We start from the raw sequence: 25,267 nt of genomic DNA, 5'->3' as shown, positions 1-25,267 counted from the left end.
AGGAGATGAACAGGTCCCAGATTTTGATCAGAGCTTGCACTGGCTCATATTGCCAGGTCCAAGTCTCCAAAACCAACGAGAATTCAGAAGCTGGGAAGTCCATGATCTGAAGGCACCCAGGCCAGATCCCCAGCCATGCAGCACCTGGAATCCCGGGGTGAGAGAGCCACAGCCAAGCAGGGGCAGAGTGGCTGTCCTCCTCCTCACCGCCACTCAAAGGCTTCTCGTCAGGCTGTGGTGGGGCAATGCTCTGGTCTCCTTTCTAAGAGAACCATCGGGATGGTGTGCGAGGACGCTCTGCATCCACACCTGGAGGTGACATGTCCCGTGCAGCAGCTTCGAGGCCCTCGGTGCAGTCAGGCTGCTGTTCTCAGGGCAGCAGGGAGAGCGGCAGGCTGAGAGGGAGAGCCTCGGGTGCAGAGCAGCAGTAGACCGGCCTCCTTGATGAGTGAGCACTTAATTAGCCTCTGTTGAAGGCCCAGTCCACGGGAGCTGTATGTAGGAACTGTAGGGACAAGAAAACCTCTTAAACAAGAACAAGCAAGGAGGCTCTGGGCTTCCCAGACTTTCCTTCCAGAGCTGGAAAGCCTTCACACCTGAGCACGAGCCAAGAAATGCTGGCAGCACCAGGCAGCTGAGCACAGCCCTCACTGCTCCATCCTTGCGCATAAATTACCTACAGGCTCTGAGCTAAACAAAGGGACCTGAAATAATTCTGCATTTTAATAAAGTCAGCATTCGTGCCTCTGTTGTCCTTATAGAAAGAGAATTTGCATTTCTTCTTGCCAGCTCACTCTGCACAGCCTGCTGCCACTGGAGATCAGCTGCACACTCCTGCACTCCCCACCATGGAGCGAGTTACATTTTATTTCTTAATCACTGTAACAGCAGAAATGCAGAGCCCATGAATACATCAAAAGCCCTTCAATGGGCATGTTTCTTTAAAACGTGAAAGTCCCCAGAGCAGCTCTGCTGGTGGCTATGTGTCCCCCCTCTCCTCCCGGCTGCTCTCCCACCATACTCAAAGCGGCCGACAGACTCGCAACCAATTTGATCAGGAACGAAAGGCAGAAGAACTGGCACTTCCACTTCTGTTCTGTGTTTCTGTAAAATGCATAAAGAAAAAAGCTGCAGCTTCTCCCTCCCAAAGGAGCAGCATCCCCTGGCTCAGAGCTGTGCCTCTGGCGACCAGCATGTGAGCCCATGAACCACAGGAGGGCTGCGTTCCTCCTGGGACAGTCCCTTCTCACCTAACATTTTGTTCTGTTCAGTCCTCTGCAATTTTGGCACAGATTCAGCCCCGCAACAAGCTGATTCCACTGCTGCAAATGCAGAGATCTTGCCAGTGGCAGCAACGTCCCTAGCATGCAGACCCATCATTGTTGTCTCCCAGGACCAGACCGGGAATCCAGAGTGGTGCACAGTGGCAGAAGTCACCCGTGGTGACAGCCTGCAGTTGTCCTGCGTAACTCCGTGCTGCATGCCAGCCCTTTCTGTCAAGCAGTACCAGTGAACAAGTAGTTTCTGTGACTTTTCATTACTTGTCCTGTGTCACAGCAGCTTGTTATGTTGGACACAAGGGCCATGTGTGGTCTGTCCAGTCTTAAGGATTCTGCCTCAAGATGTGAGACAAGGGCACAACCATGTCTTGACAAAGGCTCTCTGGGGCTGCATGGTGGCAAGGGGTGCCCTGCATGCTCCTGGGGTGACTCCCTCCTTGTCACGGCCTGCTAGGAGTCCTATCCAGCCGCCTGAGCTGCTGTGGTGCCGCAGCACACTGGCATCCCCGGCAGGGCAGGCAGCGGGGCTGAGTTTCCCCACTCTGCCGCATTGCTGCCACTGCAGGGCCACCCCAGTGTCTCCCAAAGCAGGGGAAAGCCGTGACTGTAGCTTTCAGCATGTTCAATTACTGTCAGTTAATGATGATTAATTTACAATTAAGGGCCTCTAAAGGGTAGTGTGTGTGTTAAATAAATATTGATCTTTCATTTGTGGCCACAGATATATTACCCCCGTTACAGGAAATTCAGCAGTGGCAGGAGCACAGCAGCCTCTGCTCACAGACCTGCTGTGAGCAAAAAGAGCTGCCTGGGAGCACCTCCAAGTTAATTGTGTTTTGTCAGGAGATTCTGGGGATTGCCAGGTGCATACAGGGCTCCGTGCTCGGACTTGCCCCAGCAAGCAGCTCTGGCTGCGCAGGGCTGGGTTAGTCATCTCGTTTGTAGCACTTCAGTATGGCTCCCAATTGCTTGGTCCTGTTTCCACTTGCAGAAAACTTGTGAGCGCTGGGGGGTGCTGGGAGCTGGTGATTTTCCTCTTGAGCAGTCCCTAATTGGCCTTGCAAAATAAACAAGCCATCCAGTGCCTGCTAAGTTTCACTAGCAGCCAGGCTGCCTAGCAGACTGGTCCTGGGCTGGAGTGCGGTGGAACTGGGGGCTTCTGCGAGGCCGCGGGCAGCGCAGCCGAGGGGGCCAGGGCTGGCCAGCCCCCCCAGGAGATGTTTCAGGGCATGCCTGCAGCACGCTCACCCTGTGACTCTGCCGTCTGGCAGGGAGATGCTCAGCTTTCTCCAGAACATGCAGCTAGCCGGCACGTAGAAAATTCCAGCAGCAGCACCTGGATTGAGCGGAGCCCCAGGAGCAACGTCCCCTCGGCAAGTGTGTGGCTGCGCTGCAGGCCTGCAAGGTGCCAGAGGGGAGGAACGCGTGGCACCATGCACAGCACAGCCCCGTCGGGACTGGGAGGAGACAGGGCAGGGAGCGGCCACGGCCTGCGGGGACACGGCCGGCACACGGCAGTGATGAAGGGCGCTGGGGCTGGGACCATGCGCAGCTGCGGTATGGGGCCTGGGCCAGGCCTTTACCAGGGCAACACTGCTGGGGGCCGTGCTCTGCACGCCTGCTTGGAACGGCACCCAAAGGCCTTATTACCAGCTGTGTCCCACTGCCGAGGGTCTTTAGGAGAAGATCAATTACTCCCTGACTTGTTTTCATAGAACAGAAGCAATGAATTCAGCCTATCTTGAAAGAGCCCCAAAACATCGTTAAATAACCCAGAGAGCAGATTGTCCAGTACCCCAGGGTGCACATCTGGCTGTCTTCTGTCAAGAAGTGCCTGAGCTGAGAATGTTTTCTCGGGCAAAAGGCAGCGCCTGGCTGAGCCATGTGCTCTTTAGCACCTACTTGCTCTTCTCCCTGCGGGCTGTTCTGGATGTGGCTCAGAGTATCTCAGGTCAGATATTTTGGTTTCCCTGAATATGCAGTGTGTTTTTCAACCTGACTTTGGCTTTTCTCTGGAGTCTTTCTGGCTGGCAGTCCCACCATGGCCACACACACATAGCACGGTGCAGCCAGCAGGAGGGGGGATGCACTCAGCATCCTCTGCAAAGGCACTGCTGCCCTGCGGGGGAGACCTGGCCCGACGCCTGTCCCAGCCTTGGTGGAGGCTGATGAAGCTGGCCGTGGCTGTCAGCCAGCCAGAGCCCTGACTGCAAAGCTGCCCATTGACGCACCCCAGGGAATGGGGGGTCCAGACACACAGCCTTGGCCCAGTGAGCCCCAAGGTCTCCCGTCTCCTGCATCACTGCCCCTGCTCTGTCTCCCGTGCCCAGCAGATCCTCCCTGCAGGCATTCCCAGGCAGCAGCTCCTCCATGGCCCTGGCCTTCTCGGCCTTTCTCTGTGGGAGCACCACAGCTGGCCGAGCCGTGCAGCTCGTTGTTTCAGGCCTTGAAGCTCAAGAACTGCCACCAGTTCCAAATGCTGTCATTTTCTTGTCTGGTCATACATGTCTATGAAGTTTTCTTTATGCTGCTGTTTTCTGACATCTTTCTGACTTTTCTGTGTATAATGAGCACATTCTCCGAGACATATTTTTCTAAAAATCTTTTATCTGTTAGTTGTTAGCTTCACGGCTCTCCACATTTTCCAATTTCATGAGTATTTTTAACTTGCGCCTTTGAAGTATTTGTGACTTCTTTGTTGGTCTAGCAATGGATATCAGTGTGCTAACAATATTCACATCAAAATCCATCTAAGCTCCTCAAGAGTCCTTCACGCAGCGTATTGCAGGGCCCGTCTCAGGCCAGCACCAGTGACAGCACGTCTAGGAAGAGACCGGTGAGCCAGTGCGGGGCCCTGCACACAGGCACGTGGAGACGCTGGCCCTGGGGCTGCCGCCCGCCTGGCCCCGTGGGCAGCAGCTGCTGGAGCGTGGCTGGTGCCCAGCGTCCCCCGTGGCAGCAGGAGCAGCCCCCACCAGGTGCAACCACAGTCAGCTGCGGGAGGGAAGGGGGGCCGAGCACTGCTGCTGCGGTGCTGCACTGGGAGAGAGCAGGGGAACAGCACCAGCAGTGGTAGAGTGCAAAGACTAGGGATTGGCAATGACTGGGAACATTTGCAAGAAATAGGGTCATCTCCTTTCTATTATTTTTCTCCAGAGACGCAGATTTTTTGCAGTTCCTGCCATATCATACATTGCTGCATCCCTTAGGATGGCCTCAGGGATACAGATGCAAATCCACGTGGAAGCACACATTCAGAGGTTTGGGGACATCAGGGATCGATGTCCACAGTAACGACATTTTGTTTTGCTTTAAGTTTCTTCTTATTTCTCAACACCCAGTACTCAGGAGTCTCGAAAAAGTATCTAAACAATTTGCAATCCATTCCAGATAATTGAAGGCCACTTCAACATGCACCACAGCCAGCAAGTCCTGAATGCTGGAGCTCAGCAGGGATTTCCATAGCAGTACAGCACCCTTCTTTCACATCCGTGATTCTTTCCCACACATGGATGATGCAGGATACAGGAGGAGAGACCTATCCCACCCCACCTCCAGCCACATCCCAGGCAGCTACTGCATGAGCTCTGCTCTTTCTTGCCAGCACATTCCTCACCACCATCCCCTTGCCAGGAACTAGTCTCCCTTCTCTTCTGCATTGCATTTCTTGGAAGCAGGCACACGAGAAGAATATTGTCTCTGGCTTTCTCTTTTATTTGAGGCATGTATTTAAAACGGATGCTTTTGTTCCAAGTGAATGAGTTGATTCATTCAGAAGTGCAGTTTCTGTTTTTGAATCAGCAGAGCTGTTTATGCTCATGGTGTCCATAAAACTGTTATTTTAGTCCTGACACTGATGCTTATGAATAAAATTTAGATCTCATTCAGAAGTACATTAGCTGTAGCTATTTGGCTTCTTGTTAACACATTAATTTTTATTGAGAAGACTACACTGCCAAGCAGTTCCTTCTCCATCTTACAGCAAACTAAGTACCTCAAAAGTACAGACTTCAGCGCAACAAAATTACAGCACGTGCCTCCCTCTCTGGTACCCACTGAACCTAAAGATTCGCTTTGCGGCTGCTTTTGCTCTGCTGCTGGATCATGATGGGAACTTCCCAGTTATGCTGCGTTAACAGGAGAGGCTGGAGCAGATGCGCCATTGATCAGGAAGAGGCTTTCAAGGGTCCGCTCAAGCCGCCAGTAAGCTGGCACGGCTCTGCTTACCCAGGAGGGGCCGGATGCTGGTGTGCTGGAGCCAATTAGCTATCCCGTGTATTTATTGCACTTTTTTGCTTGAAGCAAGCTGTTAAATGTCAAAAATACTTTAGCATTTTAGCAGAAAGATAATTTTTAATAGATTCCACCTACAAAAAGGAGCTGACTGGCAGAATATTAAACTCGGGAAGATTTATTTTTAATCCGTGCCTCCAAACAGCTTGAGATAACCATTTCTGCATTGCTCCTGGCTGATTAATGCTGCTGTCCCTCGCCTGTCCTCCTCACTTGGTTCTGTGGCAGCTGTGGCCTCTCACATCCTATTAACCTTGTCTGCAGAAGGGACACCTGGCCAAACCAAAGAATTAGCTCTTGTAATTAAGAATGTAAACACCACACACTGCCTGCTAACATCCACGTGTCTTGTCCCTGCCTTCTCCTGGTGCTTGTTAGGGTAGACCACCTCCAGCTGGGTTTTTCTCAGCATTAACGTTCCACACACGAGCTTCCAATAGTTTTTAAATAAACAGACTTATAAAACAAACAAACAAACAAAAATAAGTGGGGGTTTGGTTCTTCAAAGACTGGGATCAGTATTTTGTGAGGGCTGGTTTCCCCTAGCTGTACCTCAGGAGAGGGTGCCATCAGGTAGTGGCGTTTGCTGGGACAATGTGGTAATCTTGTACTCTTAGAGGAGACAGTTAACGTATGTGACTTGTCTGATACCAGAACAGCAATGCTTCTATCGATAATGCCAGAGTTTATGACCTGGATCTGTAACCTGACAGCACAGCACAAGGCTGGTGGGCCAAGTGTTTCCACAGCGAAGTCAGCTTAGGTGGCACAGAGATGTGCTCGTGGTGCCTCTGATTCTTAGTTTGATTCTTAGTTAAGTAGTATTAGTCTGTTCTCAGTATCAGCAGTAGCTTCCTGGTGCTGGGTAGAAGAGTTAAGTCACTATTCATAATACAATAGCTTCTGAAAATTAAGGTGACTTTATTTTTTTTTCCTCAATAATATAATGAGTTATTTTGAGTGATGCCAGATTTAATGGCTAAATCAATATGTGTGTTTAGTGTTAGGCTTTATTTTAGCACTAAGTGACACGAGATAAGCAGACTTAGAGTGTTAATTGGCTTGTGTTTAGCATTTACACTAATCAGAGTGTGCAGTGCTGCCCAGGGCTCTTCAGCACTAGTAATTCTGTTTATCCAAACTAGGAGTTGTTTACTCTATTGACTGGAGTGGAATCAGTCTGTTTTTTCACCTACTTGAATGTTATACGGCGTGTGTTAATTCCAGACAGAATCCTGGCTAAACCTGAGCTGTACTGCACGTGGTGCGTATGGGGAAGAAATGGCTAAACAAGCCCTGAAGAAAACAAAACATTAACATGTACCTGAACTGACAAAGCATGTATGTGTATTGCAAGTAAATGGTATTTATTTTCTCTTCATGGCTGGCATATTTCTCTGCTTTCATTTCAAAGGCATGCAAAAGGTAAGATGAGCCTGGGCTCCCCTTTCTAACTCACTGCCTCCTACAATTAAGACAGAGCTCCGCATCGTCCTGTTTATCAGGGGAATCCACAGATGCAGTCAACTTCCCGTCACCAGGGTCAGAGCACTCTGTTTTCATGAACCAGAAACAGGAGCTGGGCTTTATCAGGTAACACTCTAGAGCCCAGCTCTGCTGTGCTGCCCTAGGAGGGCTCCTGCAGCTCAGGGGGTCTCTCTCAGGCATGGGTTGTCTGGCTGCAGGTTCGTGTGATGCAGCAGAAGGTGCTCCTGTGGCTGCTGCAGAGCTGCCTGGCCCAGGGTCGTGTCTGCCTTGTGATGCTGAGAGCAGGTGCTGGGGAAGAGCCCGCTGGAGCATCCCGGGAGCATGGCCATGGCCAGCCTGTGTGCACGCAGCCTGGCTGCTGTCGCAGGCTGTTTGGAGAGGGGCAGCCTTACCAACGTTTTGTTCCTGTCACCTGGCTCTTTTTTAATGCAGTTGCTTTTGGATCATTTAATTTTTATCTAAACATTTGCTTCCCAGCTGAGGTCTTGGACAGCACAGCTCTGGCTTCCTGGAGCACTGCTAAGCCCCTGAAAAAGAGCCATCTCTTGGAAATGCTGACAACCCTGACCACAGCTGGAAGCTGCCTCCTGAGCCCTTCCCAGGGTCCTTCCTTGCTGCAGACCCAGCGTGCCTCTGTTTCTGAATACCTCACAGCAGGGTGGGTGTGATTTATAGACAGCGGTGGCATGTGCAGAACCTGCAGTGCTCTTCCCCCAGCAAAGATACTTTTTACCAGGAAGGTCAGATGCACCACAGACGATTCATTCTCCTTGTTGCTCTAAGCTGTGCTGAGAGGCAGAACAAGATGAAATCGCTTTTATTTTGCAAAGTGCTATTTTATCGATTTCTGCCAAATGAGCTCTAACCTGGTTGCAGTGCCCCTCCAGTGCCGCTCGCCTGGGAGGGTCTGCGCACGCCTGCGCGGTGGCAGGGCAGGAGGGAAAGCCCGGAGTCACCGTTATCTCGAGCTGCAGCAGCGTTCTGACAGTTCTCGAGATGGACATTAAATCGCTTCTGCGAGGGAGAGTGAAGGGATGTCACTCAGGCTCAGGGAAGCTCTGCTGTACCAATTACACTGACTGTGTGATCCGAGTCAGAATGAGAATCATAAATCTTGATTATTCTCTGTCTCAACTGATTTGAACCAAATGCCTTGGACAGGGATATAGTTCACATCTCGCTGAAAACTGCAAAAAACTGATTAAATGTACAAACTGATATAAATAGCACTCTATCTGCGTTAATGCCCAAACTGTCACTGCCTCGGGAGAAGATACTATGTGGACTGGGCTTTCTGTCCTGGCCTAGAACAGCTTCCTGGGTATTTTTGGAGGCAGCTTTCTCCCTACTTCCATTTATTTTGGTACTTTGTTCCTGCAATGCTGTCTGTTATTATGATGCTGTCAATTACAGATGGCATCTCTGATTCTGATTGCACTTTGCTTACAATTAAGCATCCTATAGAAAAATGGAAATGCTGGGTCATTAACATAAAGTAATAATAAGGTAAACCATTCAATTATGTAGGAAAAAAACATTTTGAATAATAAGGATATTGTATGCCTAAAAGACATTCAGATGCCAGTGTATTACCATTTTTGCATACATAATAAATGAACTTAAACCCCAAAATAATCAACACAAGCAAATAATAAATAGCTGTGCACTCAGCCGCAGCCTGGCTGGTGTTGTTTTTATCTGGGTCAGAAGAGCAGCTCCTGGATGAGAACAGAGAAGTCCCGGGTCTGTGCAGTCTTTGGCAGCCCTTCTGAGGAAGGCTCAGTCCCCACAGGCTCTCCCCTTGCTGCCCCAGGGGGATGCGTGGCACCTGGTGCCCAGAGGGATGGGGCACTGGCGCTCCTCACTGCATGGTGGGGTCAGGGTGGGGGTGGCAGGGCTCTGGATGTGGTGTGTGTGCGCTCTGCAGAGCCATGCAGGTTAATGAGTGGAACATCGTGTTTGTTTTGGAGCAGGGAAGAGGTTAATGCCAAAGGGAAGGTCTGGCCACTCGGTGTTGAAGTGGAAGGGTCTGGGACTGGCTCTGTTTCTTCCAGTGTCTGCTGTCACCTGGGTCACCCCACTGCAAGAGCCTGTCATCCTCTCGAACCAACCAGTGCGTTCAGCACCAGTAGGTCTGCACTGACCAATCTTGTCTAAAACTAGAAATAAAACAAGTAATTACACAGACTTAGATGCTTCTGCCCGCCTGCCTTTGAACAGCCAGATGCTCCTATGACAGCGTTTACCAGCTTTTTTGTGTCAAAACCTTTCTGTATCAGTGGAGTGGGAGTCCTTGTTACCACGTGTCTCATCAGCAATGCAAGAGCTCAGAAGCAGGATGTATACAATTACTTTTGTTATTCAACCTCTTCTGCAGATATCGCTCCTATGTTGTCCTTACATAACAATTCCCATCCTTTTAGTTGTTGATGACTCTCCTATTACTCTGGCACCGTGTTAGGATAACATCCAGATACATCTGAAGAGTGGAATTTATTTACTGTTTTTTTTCTTTTTTTTTTTTTTTCTTCCTGAAAAGCTTTTAGCATGATATAGCAGCAGTGCTTGCACTTAGGCAGCCATTATTTTCAGGATTTTTTTTCCTGTTAGAAGTAAATTTTCTGGAAGATGAAACAGGACTCCTCAAAGTGTGTAAATTCATACTTGCTACATCTTAATGTTCTACTTCCATGATCTTTCTTCTCAGGAAAGGCCCATCTCAGGGAAATGGGAATGGTCTAAATTACTCAGTTTAGTTGCATCAATATTCAGAGTGGCTTGGACTGTGCCTATAGCTCACTTCCTCAGCTGTGTGATTTTCTTTTTATTTATTTATTTATTTAACCATATCAAACAGGCTTTTTCAGGAACTGTAGTCTGCACAAAGCATCTGAAACTCTCCTTCAAGCCCAAGTGTGAAACTTCATCACACAGGTGCCTCTGTTGACACTGCTGCACAGAGTCCTCAAGGCGGGCATGCTTCCTTCCCTGTTTCGCTGCTTTTCTTCCCAGTCATGGGGTTTACAGCAAGTCATGGACATCCAGGCCTTTTCCCTTCTTCACGTGGCAGTGGACGAGGTAGCATGTGAGGGACTTGTATCCGTACACTGGAGGGAAGCCTGGATCTGACAGAGAAAGCAGCGAGCCAGACTCAGAACAGCAGACGGCCTTGATTTGAAATTCCGCAGTCAAGAGTTACAGCACTCACCACCCCTGTCCATGAGTCTATGTTCATAGCACATGTGCTAGAGAAGGCATTCAGACTGGTGTTTCTTTGCTATGGCTGTGATTTATACAGTGATTAAATCTGTTAGACAACACTGGGATATTCCCAGCAAATAGTAGTACAGCACATCTGTAGAGAACAGTAGTGAAATTAAGTCAAAACAATTTTGACTGCAGTAGAGTTCAAAATACGCATTTCAGGGCTTTTTCACTACTTGTTTCATTCCTGAGTGGTGACCAATAGTAAGTCATACATTAAAACTGGAGAGATCACGCCAAATTCATCCTTGGTAAAACAATGTCATGCTGAATATGCATCTTCATCCACAGAACTGAGACTGCTGTGCAGAGTCGAAGCTGGGTGATGCTGAGGGCTGTGGTTCTGCAAGTCACCTGCCAGGAGCTTACAGGGTTTCAGGGCCTCATCACAGGTGAGTTGCTGGTCCAAGCCAGGTGGCTCCTGCAGTTAGCAGACCCCTAGCCTTTTGCCATGGCTGCTGGTGAGGTCAGTAGCTAAGGGCACTCTCCTTTAGGAAGGCAATGAAATCATGGCGACACTATCTGAAACTTTCTAATTTCTGTGTGAGCTGTGCTGTCAGATGGGCAAGGGATTTCAGCACAAGGTAACAGACATATTCCCAAGGAGACCCACTTGAGGAAAGAACAGAAGAAAGCAAGATTTGGCATTAAGATCATAATTTCAGATTACATTGTGCTCACATCAACAATCTATATACATGAGAGCCTTTGGGGAACACAAGGCAGTAATAGCTATCCAAGCCAGCCTGAACAGTGAGGGTTATTTTTAATTGCAACTGAATGGATCTAACCTTGTGATGTCTGTTCACAAAGCGTTGCTGGATTAATATGGGTTCCATGGTTGCTTCTGCTAAAAGACTTTAATGGATCAGCTTAGTTCTCTGCTCCGTGATTATAGCATTCTTACCCGCCTATCATGCATGAGCCAGATGGTCCCAGTGAAATCAGAGTATATTTATATTTTTGTCTGCTACTCAGCCAGCTGCCCACTGATTTTGTTGCATAGTGGTAGGAGGAGAGGAGCCTTCCTGGGTGAAGTTCACACACCTCTTCCCATAGGCGCGACGTCTCCCTCTGCTTCCTGAAGCGTGTCAGAGGAAACAGGAGAGCCTTCTTTCCCAGGGCTGCCTGGAAGGGTTGCCTGCCCGCCTGGAGGGCAGCCACGCTCTCTGCGGCAGAAGCAAAATGCTGTCTCCTGGCATGGATTCAGCCACTTCCCAGTGTGCACAGGGATATCTTCAGTTCTATCGGTGATGAGAGCCATTAAGAAGGTACAAGTACTAAAGAGATCCTGAACGATGCCTATAAAACCTCTGAATCCCTGACAGAATCAATAGTGGACTCTCAGGAGTAACTTCTTATCCAGGCCAACTCAAGCACATGCCAATGAGCTGTTAAAGATTTTGCATTTTGTGGAGACACAGAATCTGTTTCTTTGCAATTGTTGGACTCTAACTGGGCTCGATGGTGAACAATGGCATTAGAAACAGACTGTGCTCCCAAGGCATCTTCCCCGCTTCTGGGAGCGTGGCTGGGATGATGCTGGCAGCGCCCTTCCTCCAGGCGCCTGCCCTACCTGCCCCGTCCTTCAGGGCAGTGGTTGTGCTGAGGCACGGCCTCTGCTGGGGGCACAGGGTGCTGTGCCTGGCCCCCTGGGGTGCGGGTCCCGGTGGCATCTGGGGGCTGCTCCCCGGCCGGGAGGCAGGAGCTGTGGTGCCCTGCTGCGAGCAGCGATCTTGGGCCGGGCTCAGGCCCCTGTACCCCGCTGCGTGTGTTTGCTTCCTTTTTGATAACTTCGCTATTGACACAATTTCAGATTTGGCATTTCAGTTACCGTAGCAACTCGATACTTCCATTCTCTGATCAGATCAGCCTGCAGTTAGTCAACACGGCGCTAGCACCTCCGTCGTTATGGCAACGCAGGCCCGCTCCGCACCGCTCCGCCGGCACCCCAGGGAGGCGAGCGCGGCCGGACGGGCAGCAGGCAGCGGGTGCTCCCGGCCCCGGGGCTGCTTGCTGGCCTGGCTGCGGCTGAAGCCGGAGGTGCCGCCACTCTGCTGCCTGCCCTGGGCTCCTGAGAACCCAGGAGATGTTGGGGAGAAGCTTGGCGGGGAAGGCGGCGGGCACGGAGCCAGTGTCCTTGCACTTGGAAGTGCAAGTAAGTCTGCTTGGGTGCTCTCAGACTGCCACTCCTGAGAACATTTGGCACAGGCACCAAATGGCTTGACAAACTTTGGGACAAACAAAATCTTCTTGTCTTGGAAAGGGAAAAAAACAGTCCCAAGCATCCTTTAATTTAAGGGCATTAAATCCTGCAAGAGCAGAGCAGCCAGACACGGGGATGGGGCATTCCCCCCCTCCAGCCACAGCCAGGCAGGGTCACACCAGCTTCCACGCCGTGAAGCTGCTCCACGAGCCTCCCAGGGGCGTTTTGTTTCCCTTTAGCTCCAGTCTGAACTGGCACACGCTTTTCTGAAAGTGCCTTGCAATTTGTTTAATGTTTTTTTATTAAAACACATGTGCAAGCCATTTGAATTAGAGCAGTATGAATCTATTAGGCAGCGACAGATGCAAGTTTTGTGTCTCTTATTAGAAGGGATTGGATTCTGAGGTTTAGTGATGTGCAAAGGATTGGACTTTGGAGAGATTAAAATTATTTTCAGTGTTAAGCACAGTATTTCTAAGCTAATGCACTCAGTCTTGAATATAGATTCACAGACCAAAAAGATTATAAAACATTAAACCTATGTAAATTCAGCTGTAAATTTATGTTTGAACAAATTCAACACGAGATTTGACTTGGGGGCTTACAGCAAATAGGTTCTGCTTTTAATGCGTATAGCAGCCTTCGGTTGCAATGCTGTTCTCCCCTTGAAAGTCCCACGCCTGCTGAATTACTGGCAGGTCACAGTTGACAGCTCAACCAATTATACCAGAATGTGTTAATAATAAAATGGAAAATGGCTTCATGTTTGTCTTTTCTGAAGACAAAAGCAGATGTTTGCTCCACACTGAGGAGCTGCAGAGACGAGCTCCATGTGCAGGTGTCACTGTTGCAGCCTGTGGCCATTGCCTCATTCAGATAGCAGTTGTGCAGATCAATGTCCTTCTCAGTGGTCCTCTGAGCCCTGGGAGTTGCTGTGAACTTTTTTTCTCTCGTTGCGAACGTGAAAATACAGTTAACAAAGACTCCTTTTGAGTGGGATTGCAGGAAACCTGCAACATCGTGAACAAGCTGCCTACACAGAGATAAATGACAGCTGTGACTGAAGGAATAAACAAGATAATCTGGATTTAAATAAACCACAAGGGGATTTTGGCAACATGCAAATTCACAAATTTATAAAATGTATCCTTTGAAAATAAAGAGCTTGTCTGAAGCCAGCAGTTAAGAACAATTACTACAGCACATTTTTCCAGTGAGGGCTGAGAGCTGGCTTTTGCCACCAACCAGAGGGGAGAGGGAAGAAAGGGTTCTTACTGCCCACACCGCACAGCAGTTGAAGGGCATTTTTATGCACAGAGCAAACAGCTGGCAGAGGTGATGGCAGAGTCCCCTTCCTGACTGCAGAGCCACAGGAGCATTCAGGGTGGTGGTGGGGACACAGAGCAGCCTTGCCCTCCCTTAGTATCCTAGCCACAGCACTGGGGAATGAATGTGAGAGGAGAGAAATATCAAAAGCCCAAGCAAGCACCCAATAATACATATTTGATCGTCTGCCGGGAGGACCAGGTAATTCCTGGATCCAAGCCCAGGAATGGTAATAAAAGTTTCATCTTGACATTGCGCATCACCGAGATGCTGCTACCTACAGGCATGATGAAGGGCTGGATGCTCCCCCCCCGAACCTGAGTGACGGCTTCATTGCTGCTGGATGGCGGTAGAGCACCTTCCGAAGGGACATGGCTCATTGTCATTGCCTGGCTTCTTCAGGCAGGTAACAGTGGAGGTGGAAAAGGGCCGGGGAGGTGAGCAGAGACCAGTGGCAGAGCTGAGGGCAGACACTGTCCCTTAGGCTGCTCTGCCTTGGTGTGCCAGGTGTGGTCATCAGCTGCTTCTTCATTAACTGGCCTGGCATTGAAAGTAAAAAAACAGTGCAAGAAGAGCCAAAGACCACTCAAGAGGCCATACAGTCCTTCCCAGGAGCAAAGCATTGCGAAGAGCTCTGCAGCAGCAGCTGAGGAGAGTAATCCAGGGCCCCGCATGCTGCCCAAGCGAGTGGTTGGTCACGGTTCTGTGTGTGTGCAGTTAGGGCAGAGCTCGTGGCAGCAGCTCTGTGAAGGTTTTCTGTTCTGAGGACCCGCTGCAGTGCCAGGGGCTTGACATTCAACAGCCCTGTTATTTTCAGTAACGCCTGCCAGACGGTGCCATGCCATGTTCTGTGCTGCACCCCTGCCAGCAGCTCTCACATGCAGCAGGATGTGTGTGGGACGCGTTGGCTCCTCGGGCTGACATGCTCCAGCTCCTTCACAGCTGCATTTGCACTGTGGGTGCCCAGCAAGGCAGCCAGTATGCCTGCCCAGGAAAGGCAGCACCTAGGAAATAACTCTGAAAGGAGGCAGAGGTCAGGAGAAAGCATTTCTGCGCGTGAGTCCCAAAGCTGCAGTAGTCTGGTGCTCTGTAGGGCCAGGAGTCTCAGGGAAGGATGCTTCTCACTGCACACTGCAGTTTCCTATGTTATCCTTAAAACTGCATGGCAAAAGCTGAATCTGCTTTTCTTCCTCTTTTCCTTGATCGCTACTACCCTGCTGTCTCTCCTTAGTACCAACCTATCTACCCATTTGTCTTTATTGTGCACGGAATTAAACACAGACCTTAAATGTGACAACACTTTCAAATTATTAGCTCTGCAATTTCTTGGCTGCTGTTTATTGTGATAACATCATCTGAAGGGGCTGTTGTAATTAATAGTTTGTATGTGGTTCTTTCAGAACCCCCTGGTGTGCTGGTTTTATACTTGAACATCAGCCACTATAACTTGCTTCCAGTATATTGTCTGAAGTGTCCCCACTGCAAAGAAAAAGCTTAGAAGCCTTTTTTTTTTTTTTTTTTTTTTTTTTTTTTTGGTGTGTGTGTGTTTTGCAACAGTTTATTGAAACCATAATTTAAAACAAAAGCTAAGTAAGTATAATATTAAAGTCTCCCCCTTGACCCTGGAACAGAGGGGAGCAAAATCCTTGTTTACAGAACTGCCTATGAAGGGGCTATTGCCACTGCACCTCAGTGCCTGGAAGGAGAGGGAAACTCCACTCCTGGCTGACTCCCAGCCTTGTCAGCTGTCGGGATGCACAGGAGTGAGTGTGGGTGAAGGACGGCAGCAATACTTCCTCTGAATTCAGATTAATTTTCATCTCTTTTAAAGCAATGTCATCTAAGAACCCACAAATCACAGTCACAATCCATAATACAAAGCAATCAAAAGCTTGTGCAAGCACTAAGTCCCTAATGCCTTACGCCATAGCCTGGCCAAACATCCCAGGGGCTGCAAATGCTCGTGGTGTTGGAGCAAATGCAGTGCAGCTGCTGTCAGCAGCCCCCTGCAGCCTGATGGTACAGCATCAACACAAGGTGCAGGGGCCCAGGCAGCCCTCATTTCTCTGAGCTGTTAGTTTCAGCATCCACAGGCATTTGCAGAACAGCGTCTTGTCAGATAGGAGACGAGATACAAAGATATATTACTGTAAAACAACAGTCTAGTGGCTGTGGCCAGACCGATTCACGCTGCAGCAGAGGTGCCAAGTAGTTGCGAGCGACATGAACCAGCCCCAGGAGCCCCCCCGGGGGCTGTGTAGCCCCACAAGCTCCGTGCTGCAGAGCAGATGTGCTGGTGCTGTGCCCACCAGGGTGTGCAGGGCAGCTCTCTGCCCATGCCGTGCAGAGGGTCAGACCAGACAATGGCAAGGGTCCCCTGGAGCCCTATTGTCTGCGCATCCATCGCTGGTAGACCAATAGAGCTTTTAGCATCTCATAATCACCACATTTTGACATTTGACAGCCTGCTGCTTGCTGCCAGGGTGTCTGACTCAGAGGAGCATACACCAGCCAATTTTGCCTGGGCTGGTCCCTCCTTATGCTCAGACAATTGCATAGGAAAACAGCTTATCCTGTCCGAGAAAGCATAAACAAGTGTGCCATGCTTCTGCGCCGGTGTCAAGGTAATTGAACACCACGGGGTAATGGTGTTTGCTGCTTGCCTGGCAGTCCATCACCATTTGCAAGGTAAGAAGACTTGCACACTGCTACTTCTCCGATTACTGACTGGTGTCAAAGCTGGGGGACCTGGCAGGAAAGCTCCCAGCCATCACCCAGGCTGCGGTGCCACTGTCCCCAGGGGCTGACAGTTCAGCTGCCCCCCAATCACCTGAGGTGCTCTGTGTGTAGCACAGGCCAGCAAGCAGCAGGGTGAGAAGTGGGCTGTAGTTAAACTGTCATTGTATCAGTTAAAAAGGAATTGTATAGAGATTGCTAGCTATAAATGATGATAAAATAACTATTTTGTAGAGCAAGGAACAGAAGAGTAACACATTGATTTTGGTAATTAATGGTTCAATAGAAATCTGTTCTGGGAACGCCCTGGGCAAAGTCACAGGGTTGGAAGAGCCTTTATTCCCTGGTTCGTTTCTCACTCCTCCGCCCTGCTTGCCGAGGCTGCTCACGGCTCCTGGCACAGCCACAGCCACCCAGTCCTGCATGGTTTGGCTGCTTCAGCTCCTTGCAGGCTCCTTGCAGGCTCCTTGCAGGCCGGTTAGCCCACACTGCATTCCCGAGAGAACTGCCTAAGGGGTTCCTCCATTTGCTTCAGTTGCCCAAGGGCCAACAGGGACTGCCCACAGCACTGCGGTGACATGGAGCTGTGCTGTGCAGTGCCGGAGAAAATGACCGCATTCACCTGTTCTCCTGACACCAGTGCTGCCGGTGCCCAAGACCTCAAGCGGGCCCAGCACTTGCCCTGCCTTTGGCCCTGTCCAGCAGCAGCAGTGTGCAGAGTGACGGGCACAGGTTGCTGCTACAGGAACAAGGGATGAAGATGAGTGGAAATCTTTCTTATTTGGGCTAGCCTATTGACTGTGGTGGTGTCCAGAACTTCCTGTTGCCTTCATCAGTTCAATTACTGAATTACAAGTGCTTCAATTTTCAGCAATAGATAAGAAATATTTAAGTAGCCAAAGCAAATATTTGCCTTATCTTACAACACAAGAAAACTACACAGAAGGATAAAAATAGAACATCTATGGTATTATATGTGCAACTGACAGTTTCACACCTGCGTGAGCATTTCTTCTTGTCTGAGGATCAGGACTGATGCAAAACTTGACATGAGGCCATAGTAAAGTGCAGGCACTTCAGACATCAAGGTGAACAACCTTGCTGCAGGATCTGTGCACAACAGGCATCGAGCAGCTCTGTGTTAGCTCAGCACTGCTCGCCCAACTCCCCCCGTTAGACAGAAGCAGCCTGCATTCCTGGGCACCATGGGGCCTCCAGCAGCACCCTCAGATTAAAGAGCACAGAGCAGCTCCTCAGCCACCCCCGTAAGAGCGAGGCTGGGTCAGACATGGGCAGGAGCACTGGCCACCGCCGCTCGCCGTGCTGCATCAGCTGGTGCCTCACCAGCATCGCTCGCTGGCAGCGGAGCAGTGCTGCGGAGGGCGGTAATGACGGAAAGCAACGAGGTCCCTGCAGCTGAATGCCTTTGGGGAAAAGTCCTGACCTGCAGGGTGACTCTTGTAATAGGGAAATGGAGCCATTGCTCATAGGTGCTTGCTGGCGTGCTCTTCAGTGCTGTTCTCTGAGCAGATTTTAGGATGGCCCAGCTTGCCGTGTCAGCTGCTGGCTCAGGCTTGGGCTCAAGCTCTGCTGGTGTGTGCAGTGCCACTGCTGAGCTTGGGTGCCCCATGAGCACAGCCTTCATCCTCGCAGGAGGAGGATCACTGCCTCCGCAGCCAGGCCCAGTGAGAGCGGCCGCACAGAACCGCACTGCCCGTGGCTTCAGCTCTGCAGGTGGGCCCCCTGTTTGTGCAGCAGTCAGCCCCTGCCCATGCCGTGGGCCTTGGTGTGATGTGCACAGCTGTAAAAGACGCTCCCTTCCTACAGGGCTGCTTAGTCTGGGTGCTGGATCCCCCACAGGAAAGCCCCTCTGTGATTCTGCAGCATCTACAGTCCCCTACCACTTGCTTCCCTCTCGATCTGTTCAGGCTTTTCTTAAAGGAAAAATACCTCAAGATGCATTGTTCTTGACTAATCCCTACTTCTAGCAAACCGCTGCTTCTCAGGCAAGGCAGGGGCGAAGCACAGAACCCCTCTGGGCAGGCTGGCAGCAGTCAGGGCTGCAGACACAGGCAGCTCCGTGCCGGGCACCGCGGCAGAGGGGACGAGCTGCTGGCAGCCCCAGAACCTCCTCCTGTCCTGTCAGGAGACTCCCACTGCCTCCTGCAGCACCTCACACAACAAGCCCAGTTGGATGGATTACACCAGCTGTAAATACACAAATAATGGAGAGGTTTGAAGCGACCAGTAGCATTTAGCAGTCACAAATACAAGGCACAGTGACAGGCAAATTTAGCTGGGCCTCGTCTGACAGACACTTCTGCTTACAGTCTTCAGCTGTGTTATTCCATGAAATGACTGCTTCCGAGTGCTCTGCTGTTTGACGTCAGCATTGCTGCGGTCGCTGGTGCCCAAGTTGCTCTCACAGAACCATTTCCAGCCATTCACTTTGTTTCCTCAGCATATGTTTGAACTAAAAATAGTGAGAATGCAAAGGGAAAATCCTTCAAGGCCCGGAGCACCTCCCTCCATTCCATTGCCACAGACCCTGCTGAATGCCACAGGCACTGCAGGGTTGCGCAGCCCAGGGCAGGAGCAGGCTGAATCCCCCCATCCTGCTGCGTCTCCGGCCCAGCAGCCCCACAAGGCAGTGGGCACGTAGGACAAATTAGCAAACAAAAGGTTAAACAAACTATACTTCATGTGGGTGTGCATATGCACAAGTATTTGAAAAGATTTAGATAAAAATATTGTTAGAACGCACTTAGAAAGCAGTCAATACTGTGCCTGTAAAGCCTTTAAACACACACACTGCAGTATCAAATGCTCACACAGCACAGCAAGCGCTCCCAGACACGGGTGTATGTGCGGGTGCTGCGGCTGCTGCCCCATCACCTGGTGCTGTACCCAAGCCCCATGCGCTCGGTGCAGAGGGTGCTGTGCCACGATCTGCGGGGTGCTGTGCCAGGCTGCCCTGTGGGATGGGGCTCGGCCGCCGGGAGCCCCCGCTGCTCACTGCTGCAGCACGCCCCGTGGGCCGCCCTCACTGCCGCTCTGCCACCAGCTACCTTGGCACCCGGCAGCTCGTGAGGCTCAAAAGAGGCTATAGTGCACTTGCAGGGGACATCTCTTAATACCTTCCGGCTTGCTATGATAATCTTCAACTGGGGGCAGTTGGGACAAGCATTTACCTCTTCATTTTCTTAGATATAAATGCTATCTCGCTGGATTTTCATTTTACAATATGGTAATATGCTATCCAGGAAAGTCTTGCTACATGCTAATTTATCCAGTAGGCAAATTCCTTTTGGCTAATAAAAGTGCTTGCACAGGAAGCTCAAAACCCAGCAGCAATTAATTATTGACAGAGCATGTGAATTAGAGATAAAAGAAAAGTCATTCTTTCTCACACACAAGATAGTAAATAAATTTAATTATTGTACTAGAAGCAGGGGATCTTACTCTGTATTAAGTTTTATTAGCTGAGACATTTAAAAGCATGTCATCATAACAAAAAGGTCTTGTGTAATCCTAACTGCACCACTCCGGTACAAGGCTCTGAAGTGAATAGACTTAATTGAGCAAATGGAAGCAGATGGCTTGCTGAACAGACAGGTATTGTACAGGTTTATTGTCAATTAACTTTTGTCTACATTTGCCTATGGCGAATTGACTGTATAATGTGTTACCAAGGCTAATTTAACACTTCAGGTGCCCACCGTGTCTGGGGGCTGAGGAGAAACAAAACCACAAGTGCTTTGGTCCCTGGGGCCTGCAGTGTTCCTCCTCCTGAATGTCCTGCCCATACCTGCACAGGGCAGGAGGGGACCCCAGGTGTCTGCCCATGCCTGGCCGCTGCTTAACCGCTCCTCCCTGTGCTTCTGTGCAGGAACGTGATGCCCAAGACCCTGGATGGGCAGATCACCATGGAGAAGACCCCCAGCTATTTCGTGACCAACGAGGCACCTCGGCGCATTCACTCCATGGCCAAGGACACGAAGCTGATTGTGGTGGTGAGGAACCCGGTCACCCGCGCCATCTCGGACTACACGCAGACGCTCTCCAAGAAGCCAGAGATCCCCACCTTTGAGGTGCTGGCCTTCAAGAACCGGACCCTGGGGCTGATCGATGCCTCCTGGAGTGCCATCCGCATTGGCATCTATGCACTGCACCTGGAGAACTGGCTCCAATATTTCCCTCTGTCCCAGATCCTCTTTGTCAGTGGCGAGAGGCTCATCACTGACCCAGCTGGGGAGATGGCCAAGGTCCAGGATTTCTTAGGCCTCAAGAGGATTGTGACAGAGAAACACTTTTATTTTAATAAAACCAAGGGGTTCCCCTGTCTAAAGAAGCCAGAGGACAGTAGTGCTCCCCGGTGCTTGGGCAAGTCCAAGGGTCGAACTCACCCCAAAATAGACCCTGACGTCATCCACAGACTGCGGAAGTTTTACAAACCATTCAATGTCATGTTTTACCAAATGACAGGCCAAGATTTCAAGTGGGAGCAGGAAGAAAGTGATAAGTAGAACCAAGAAATCAGGAGAAAAGCTCTTCTGTTTTGAGATGTGAATCATCATTAGAGACCCAAAACTCACCCGGGGCTAAAGGCTCAGTCTCATAAGCGCAAGAGTTTTGCGTGGTTAAGGTTGCAGCCAGAGGTGAACAGCATTTCCAGGTCTGAAACGTCAGTGACATATCACCTCCAGGTTGCATTTAGGCCTGGGCTCTCCCCTCCTGGGGGATCAGGGAGTGGGTGGGAGGAGGAGAAGGTGGAGAGAGCAAAGCTCCTTGAGGTGATGGGATGCTTCATGTCCACGTTCTGCTGCTGGCGTGTTCCTTGTGGCCAGGCAGGCGGGACCAGCACGTCCCGCTGCCACTTGCTGAGCATGAAGGTGGTACATAAAATCCAGCAGCAACAAGACAAACCAATAGATTCAATTTCTCCTGCCCTGGCTTAAGATTTTGGTCAAGCAGCAGCATGAGATCTGGTAAATTCAGGATGTGCATTCACATGCACACTGGTATTTGTGTGGGGAAGGAATAAAGCCAGTTATGCTGCAAAGGAACTATGTACAGAAACTTCATTTGCACCAGATGTTCCAATTACTTGTTGCACTAAAACTAGTATTTACCAAGTGCCACAAAATCCTGGGCCCGATTCTCCTCTCACTGATGGCTGTAACTCCACTGGCAGAAGAGACTTGTTCTGATTTATGGGGATGCTCAGTAAGATCAGAATCGGGGCCTTCTCCCTGCCCCTGTTCTTCTCTGCCAAACCACATCCTGAGGTCATTCACAGAGCACCTGCTGGCTGGGCTGTGGGCGCTGTGTGGTGTCCCGGCCAGTGGTTTGGTGCTCCCAGTGGGATCCCAGGCTGTCACTGCAGGGCACAGGTGCTGGGGACGGCTTTGTCATCACAGCACAGGTCTGGCCATCGGGGCCCAGGGACTGCGGTACTTTTGCACCTTGCACATCAGATCCCTGCTGCTTGCTGCTGACAATGGGGTTTGCATAATCCTGAAGCAGCCTTCATCTCTACTTCAGAATCTGTTACAAAAAAGCAATTAATTCCCAGGGTGAGCACTGCTCTGAACAACATATGTGTGTTTTCTAATGGAAATGACCGAGTCATATGCTCAACCAAATTTGCAAGTCCTGGTAGCAACTATAAAATAAACCTGTATCACAAGTGAATCCTCCAGCAATGTGATGCAAGCTGCATGCTGGGAACAGTGGAGAGCAAGACAACAGCACTTCAAAGCAGCCACTGTTTTCCGTGTCCATTATTGAGAGAAAAAAAAAACAGAGAGGGAACAAAAAAACTGCAGAGCTACCATTGTGGAAGTGTTCCCTTTGTATGGGTGATTACTAAGGCCACTCAAATATTGCTAGCTACTCTCTTTTTACAAGTGGCCTTAGGACAAGCGTGGTTGTTGTGCATCTCCCACTGCCTCACAGATGCCAGGTCCCTGGCTGTTCGGAAGCAGCAGAGATGCAGTATGAGGTTGCTTTAGGAGGACCAAGACTCAATTTTGGTAAAGGTGGGGAGAAAACCCTATTGATCCAACCAACCAAATGAAATTATTGTTACATTAGGTAATGAGCTGAACCTGCTTTGGGTTTCACGTTCTGTCACGTGGTTCATTGCACTATAAAGTGGTGCTGGTGCCTTGGACTGAGTGAAGAAAGAGTTGAATTCGTTTTGAAAATTTACACCATGGCCTGTTCTGGAGGGGCATCACAAAACTCCCTGCTAAATTGATATCAGTTCCTATCACCCCAATTAGATTTAAAAACAGTTCCTGACATAACTTTTTTTTTTTACAGATCCTCAAATCCCCAGATTGTTACATGAAAATTGGAAGTATATAATAGGAATAACTTTACGGTATTTCACATGTATTAAGATGCCATGTCATCTCCTAAGTGAAAGCTGCTGTAACACGATTTGCTGCAAGCTGACCGGTGAATTCAGCTGGAGGACTAGGGCTTTATTTTGAGGCCCAGCAGCCAGAAATTTCCCCTCTTCCTGCTGCGCTGCAACCTTGAAGCCAGGGCGGGTGCAGGCTGATGGCGTGAGTGGAGTCTTTCAGCAGCTCTCGTGGCCCAGCACCCAGCTGGGCTGGCGGTCCTCGCTGCTGCTGGAGGCTGCTGCGCACCGTGGTCCCGCTCACTGCATCGGCTGTACGGGTTGGTGGCTGTTCGTAACCGTGGCTGCTAGTGGCTAATGGCACAGCACCGCGCATCTGCCCCGTGGCCAAAGCTTGGACTCTCTCAGCCCCATCTGCAGCTTCATCTGGAGCAAGGTCTCTGAGTGAGGTCTTTTTGAGTTTGTGCGAGCCCCTGGGAACACTGAACCCAACCCACCAGGTTTCCTGCACACCCCGGCCCTTGGCATTGTGCCGTGGCCCCGTGGCTCCAGGGCAGCTCAGACTGGCTTCTTTCAGGAACAGGCTTCTGGCCCGATTGCCACCGAGCTGCCATCACACCTCTCATCATGCCTGTTGCTGGAGGGAAAGGAGATCTGAAAATGTGTGTTTGCCTGAGAATTATGACCCAATGAAGCACCCAGTTAGGGAATTCATCTGGCTTGTGGCTGGGCCTGCGAGGAGCTTCCATTTTGCACTCGGATGAAGGACAATCACCCCCATCACTTGGTGAGTTTTCCAGAGCTGCGAGAAGCCCCAGCACAGGGCACAGCTGAGCTCTGTGCCCTTTCCCTGACACAGCGAGGGCTCACCAAGGGGAGTGGGGCAGGGAGCAGGTGGTGCTGCAATGAACCATGCCCCACCACACGTTCCTGCCCCTGTTCTGGATCCTCATTCTTTTTGCCATATATGCAGAGGTTTATTTTTTATATTGCTGCAATCTCAAGCTTGAGCAGAGATGCTAAACAGCCAGGAGCAGCCCCACTCCCTGCATGTGAGCAGCTGGGATTACAAGTGGCACAGGGAGGGCTCCCTGGGGTGTGGGGTTTTGTTCTGTTTTCTGAGATATAACCCCACCTGTGGCCCTTGTCTGCCACGTGAGGGGCTGTGTCTGCATTGCTAATGCAGCACTTTGACAGAGGAATTATTTTCTATCTGGCCAGAGAGTGGCCTGCCAAAAGAGAGAGTCGGGTTAATAATACTTCCTTTTTTTTTTTTTTTTTTTTTTTCAACTATTCAAATGTCAGCATTATAATACACAGGAAATTGAATTTTGTATTTGATTTCAATTAGCAAAGCATAAATTATATTTAATTTTATACACAGACTGGGTGATTCATTGTTCTGGAAAAGCTGGTACTTTATGGTTCAGAGACTGAAAATGGAGAGTTAGTCTTTTCTGAAACCCCACTGCTGTGCTGTCACCTCGTCCCAAATACGTCTCTGTCTGTCTGTGTCATTCTGTACCTGAACAATATGAACATCTTGAACCTCACACTTGAACCCACAACTCTAAACAATAAAACGTTGTAGCAGCTGCATTTCTCTGCTCCGTCCCTCCTTGGCCCCGCAGCAGCACAAGCCCAGCGTGGGTGGCAGAGCCCAGGGGGATGCCAGCCATGACCCCACCCCTGGGGATGTGGATCCCTGATGCCAAACAGGCCATGGGAAAGGCACCATGGGGCGTTAGGGTCAGGCCAGGCACGGTGCCAGCCACTGCTCTCACTGCCGCAGGAGACACCTGGGAAGGGAGATGGCCCCAAAGTGTGCAGCCTCAGCTGGGGACAGCAGGACGTGTCCTGTGAGGGGTAAGAGGAGGGCAGCCCTACTCGCTGGCCTCGCAGCTCAGGGTTCATTGCCAAGGTCACAAGGAACAGATGCCCCAGCAGTGCCTGTGAAGTTCTGCTCGCCACTGCTTAAGGATAAATCAGTTTATAATAAAGGCAGAGAGAGGGCTGGCTGCCAGGCAAATAAATTAGGGGGAAAATTTTTTTATCTTATTTTGTGTGCACAATTTCCTGTTAGCTTGCAAAAAGCTATTTGACAGCATGGTCTTATTGTGTCATCTGATAAAACCACTGAAAAACTTTTATCAACAAAATTAGGAAGTAGTGAACTATAAAATTGCTAATTATTTTCTAGTAAATTTACTTTTAAATAACTTTAGACACCAATTACAGGCACCATTAAGCACCATTAACACTGGGTATATTTACCAAACAATGATGGAATACTTATTATTCAAA

At 50.0% G+C, this 25,267-nt stretch overlaps 1 protein-coding gene across 1 annotated transcript in view; it reads left to right on the top strand.

The window, feature by feature from the left end:
- The window catches only part of HS3ST4 (heparan sulfate-glucosamine 3-sulfotransferase 4), a 62,950-nt gene extending 38,388 nt beyond the window's left edge, over window positions 1-24,562 (top strand). Inside the window, exon 2 of the mRNA XM_032197727.1 lies at window positions 20,483-24,562. Coding sequence (XP_032053618.1) covers window positions 20,483-21,119 — 637 coding nt within the window. The 3' untranslated portion in view covers window positions 21,120-24,562. The remainder of the gene's footprint in view (window positions 1-20,482) is intronic.
- Window positions 24,563-25,267: the final 705 nt, after the last annotated feature.

Source organism: Aythya fuligula, chromosome 15 (assembly GCF_009819795.1).
Source record: "Aythya fuligula isolate bAytFul2 chromosome 15, bAytFul2.pri, whole genome shotgun sequence".
In the NCBI taxonomy this organism is placed as follows: domain Eukaryota; kingdom Metazoa; phylum Chordata; class Aves; order Anseriformes; family Anatidae; genus Aythya; species Aythya fuligula.
Note: the sequence above shows the minus strand (reverse complement) of the source record. Positions and strands in the feature narration are given on the sequence as shown.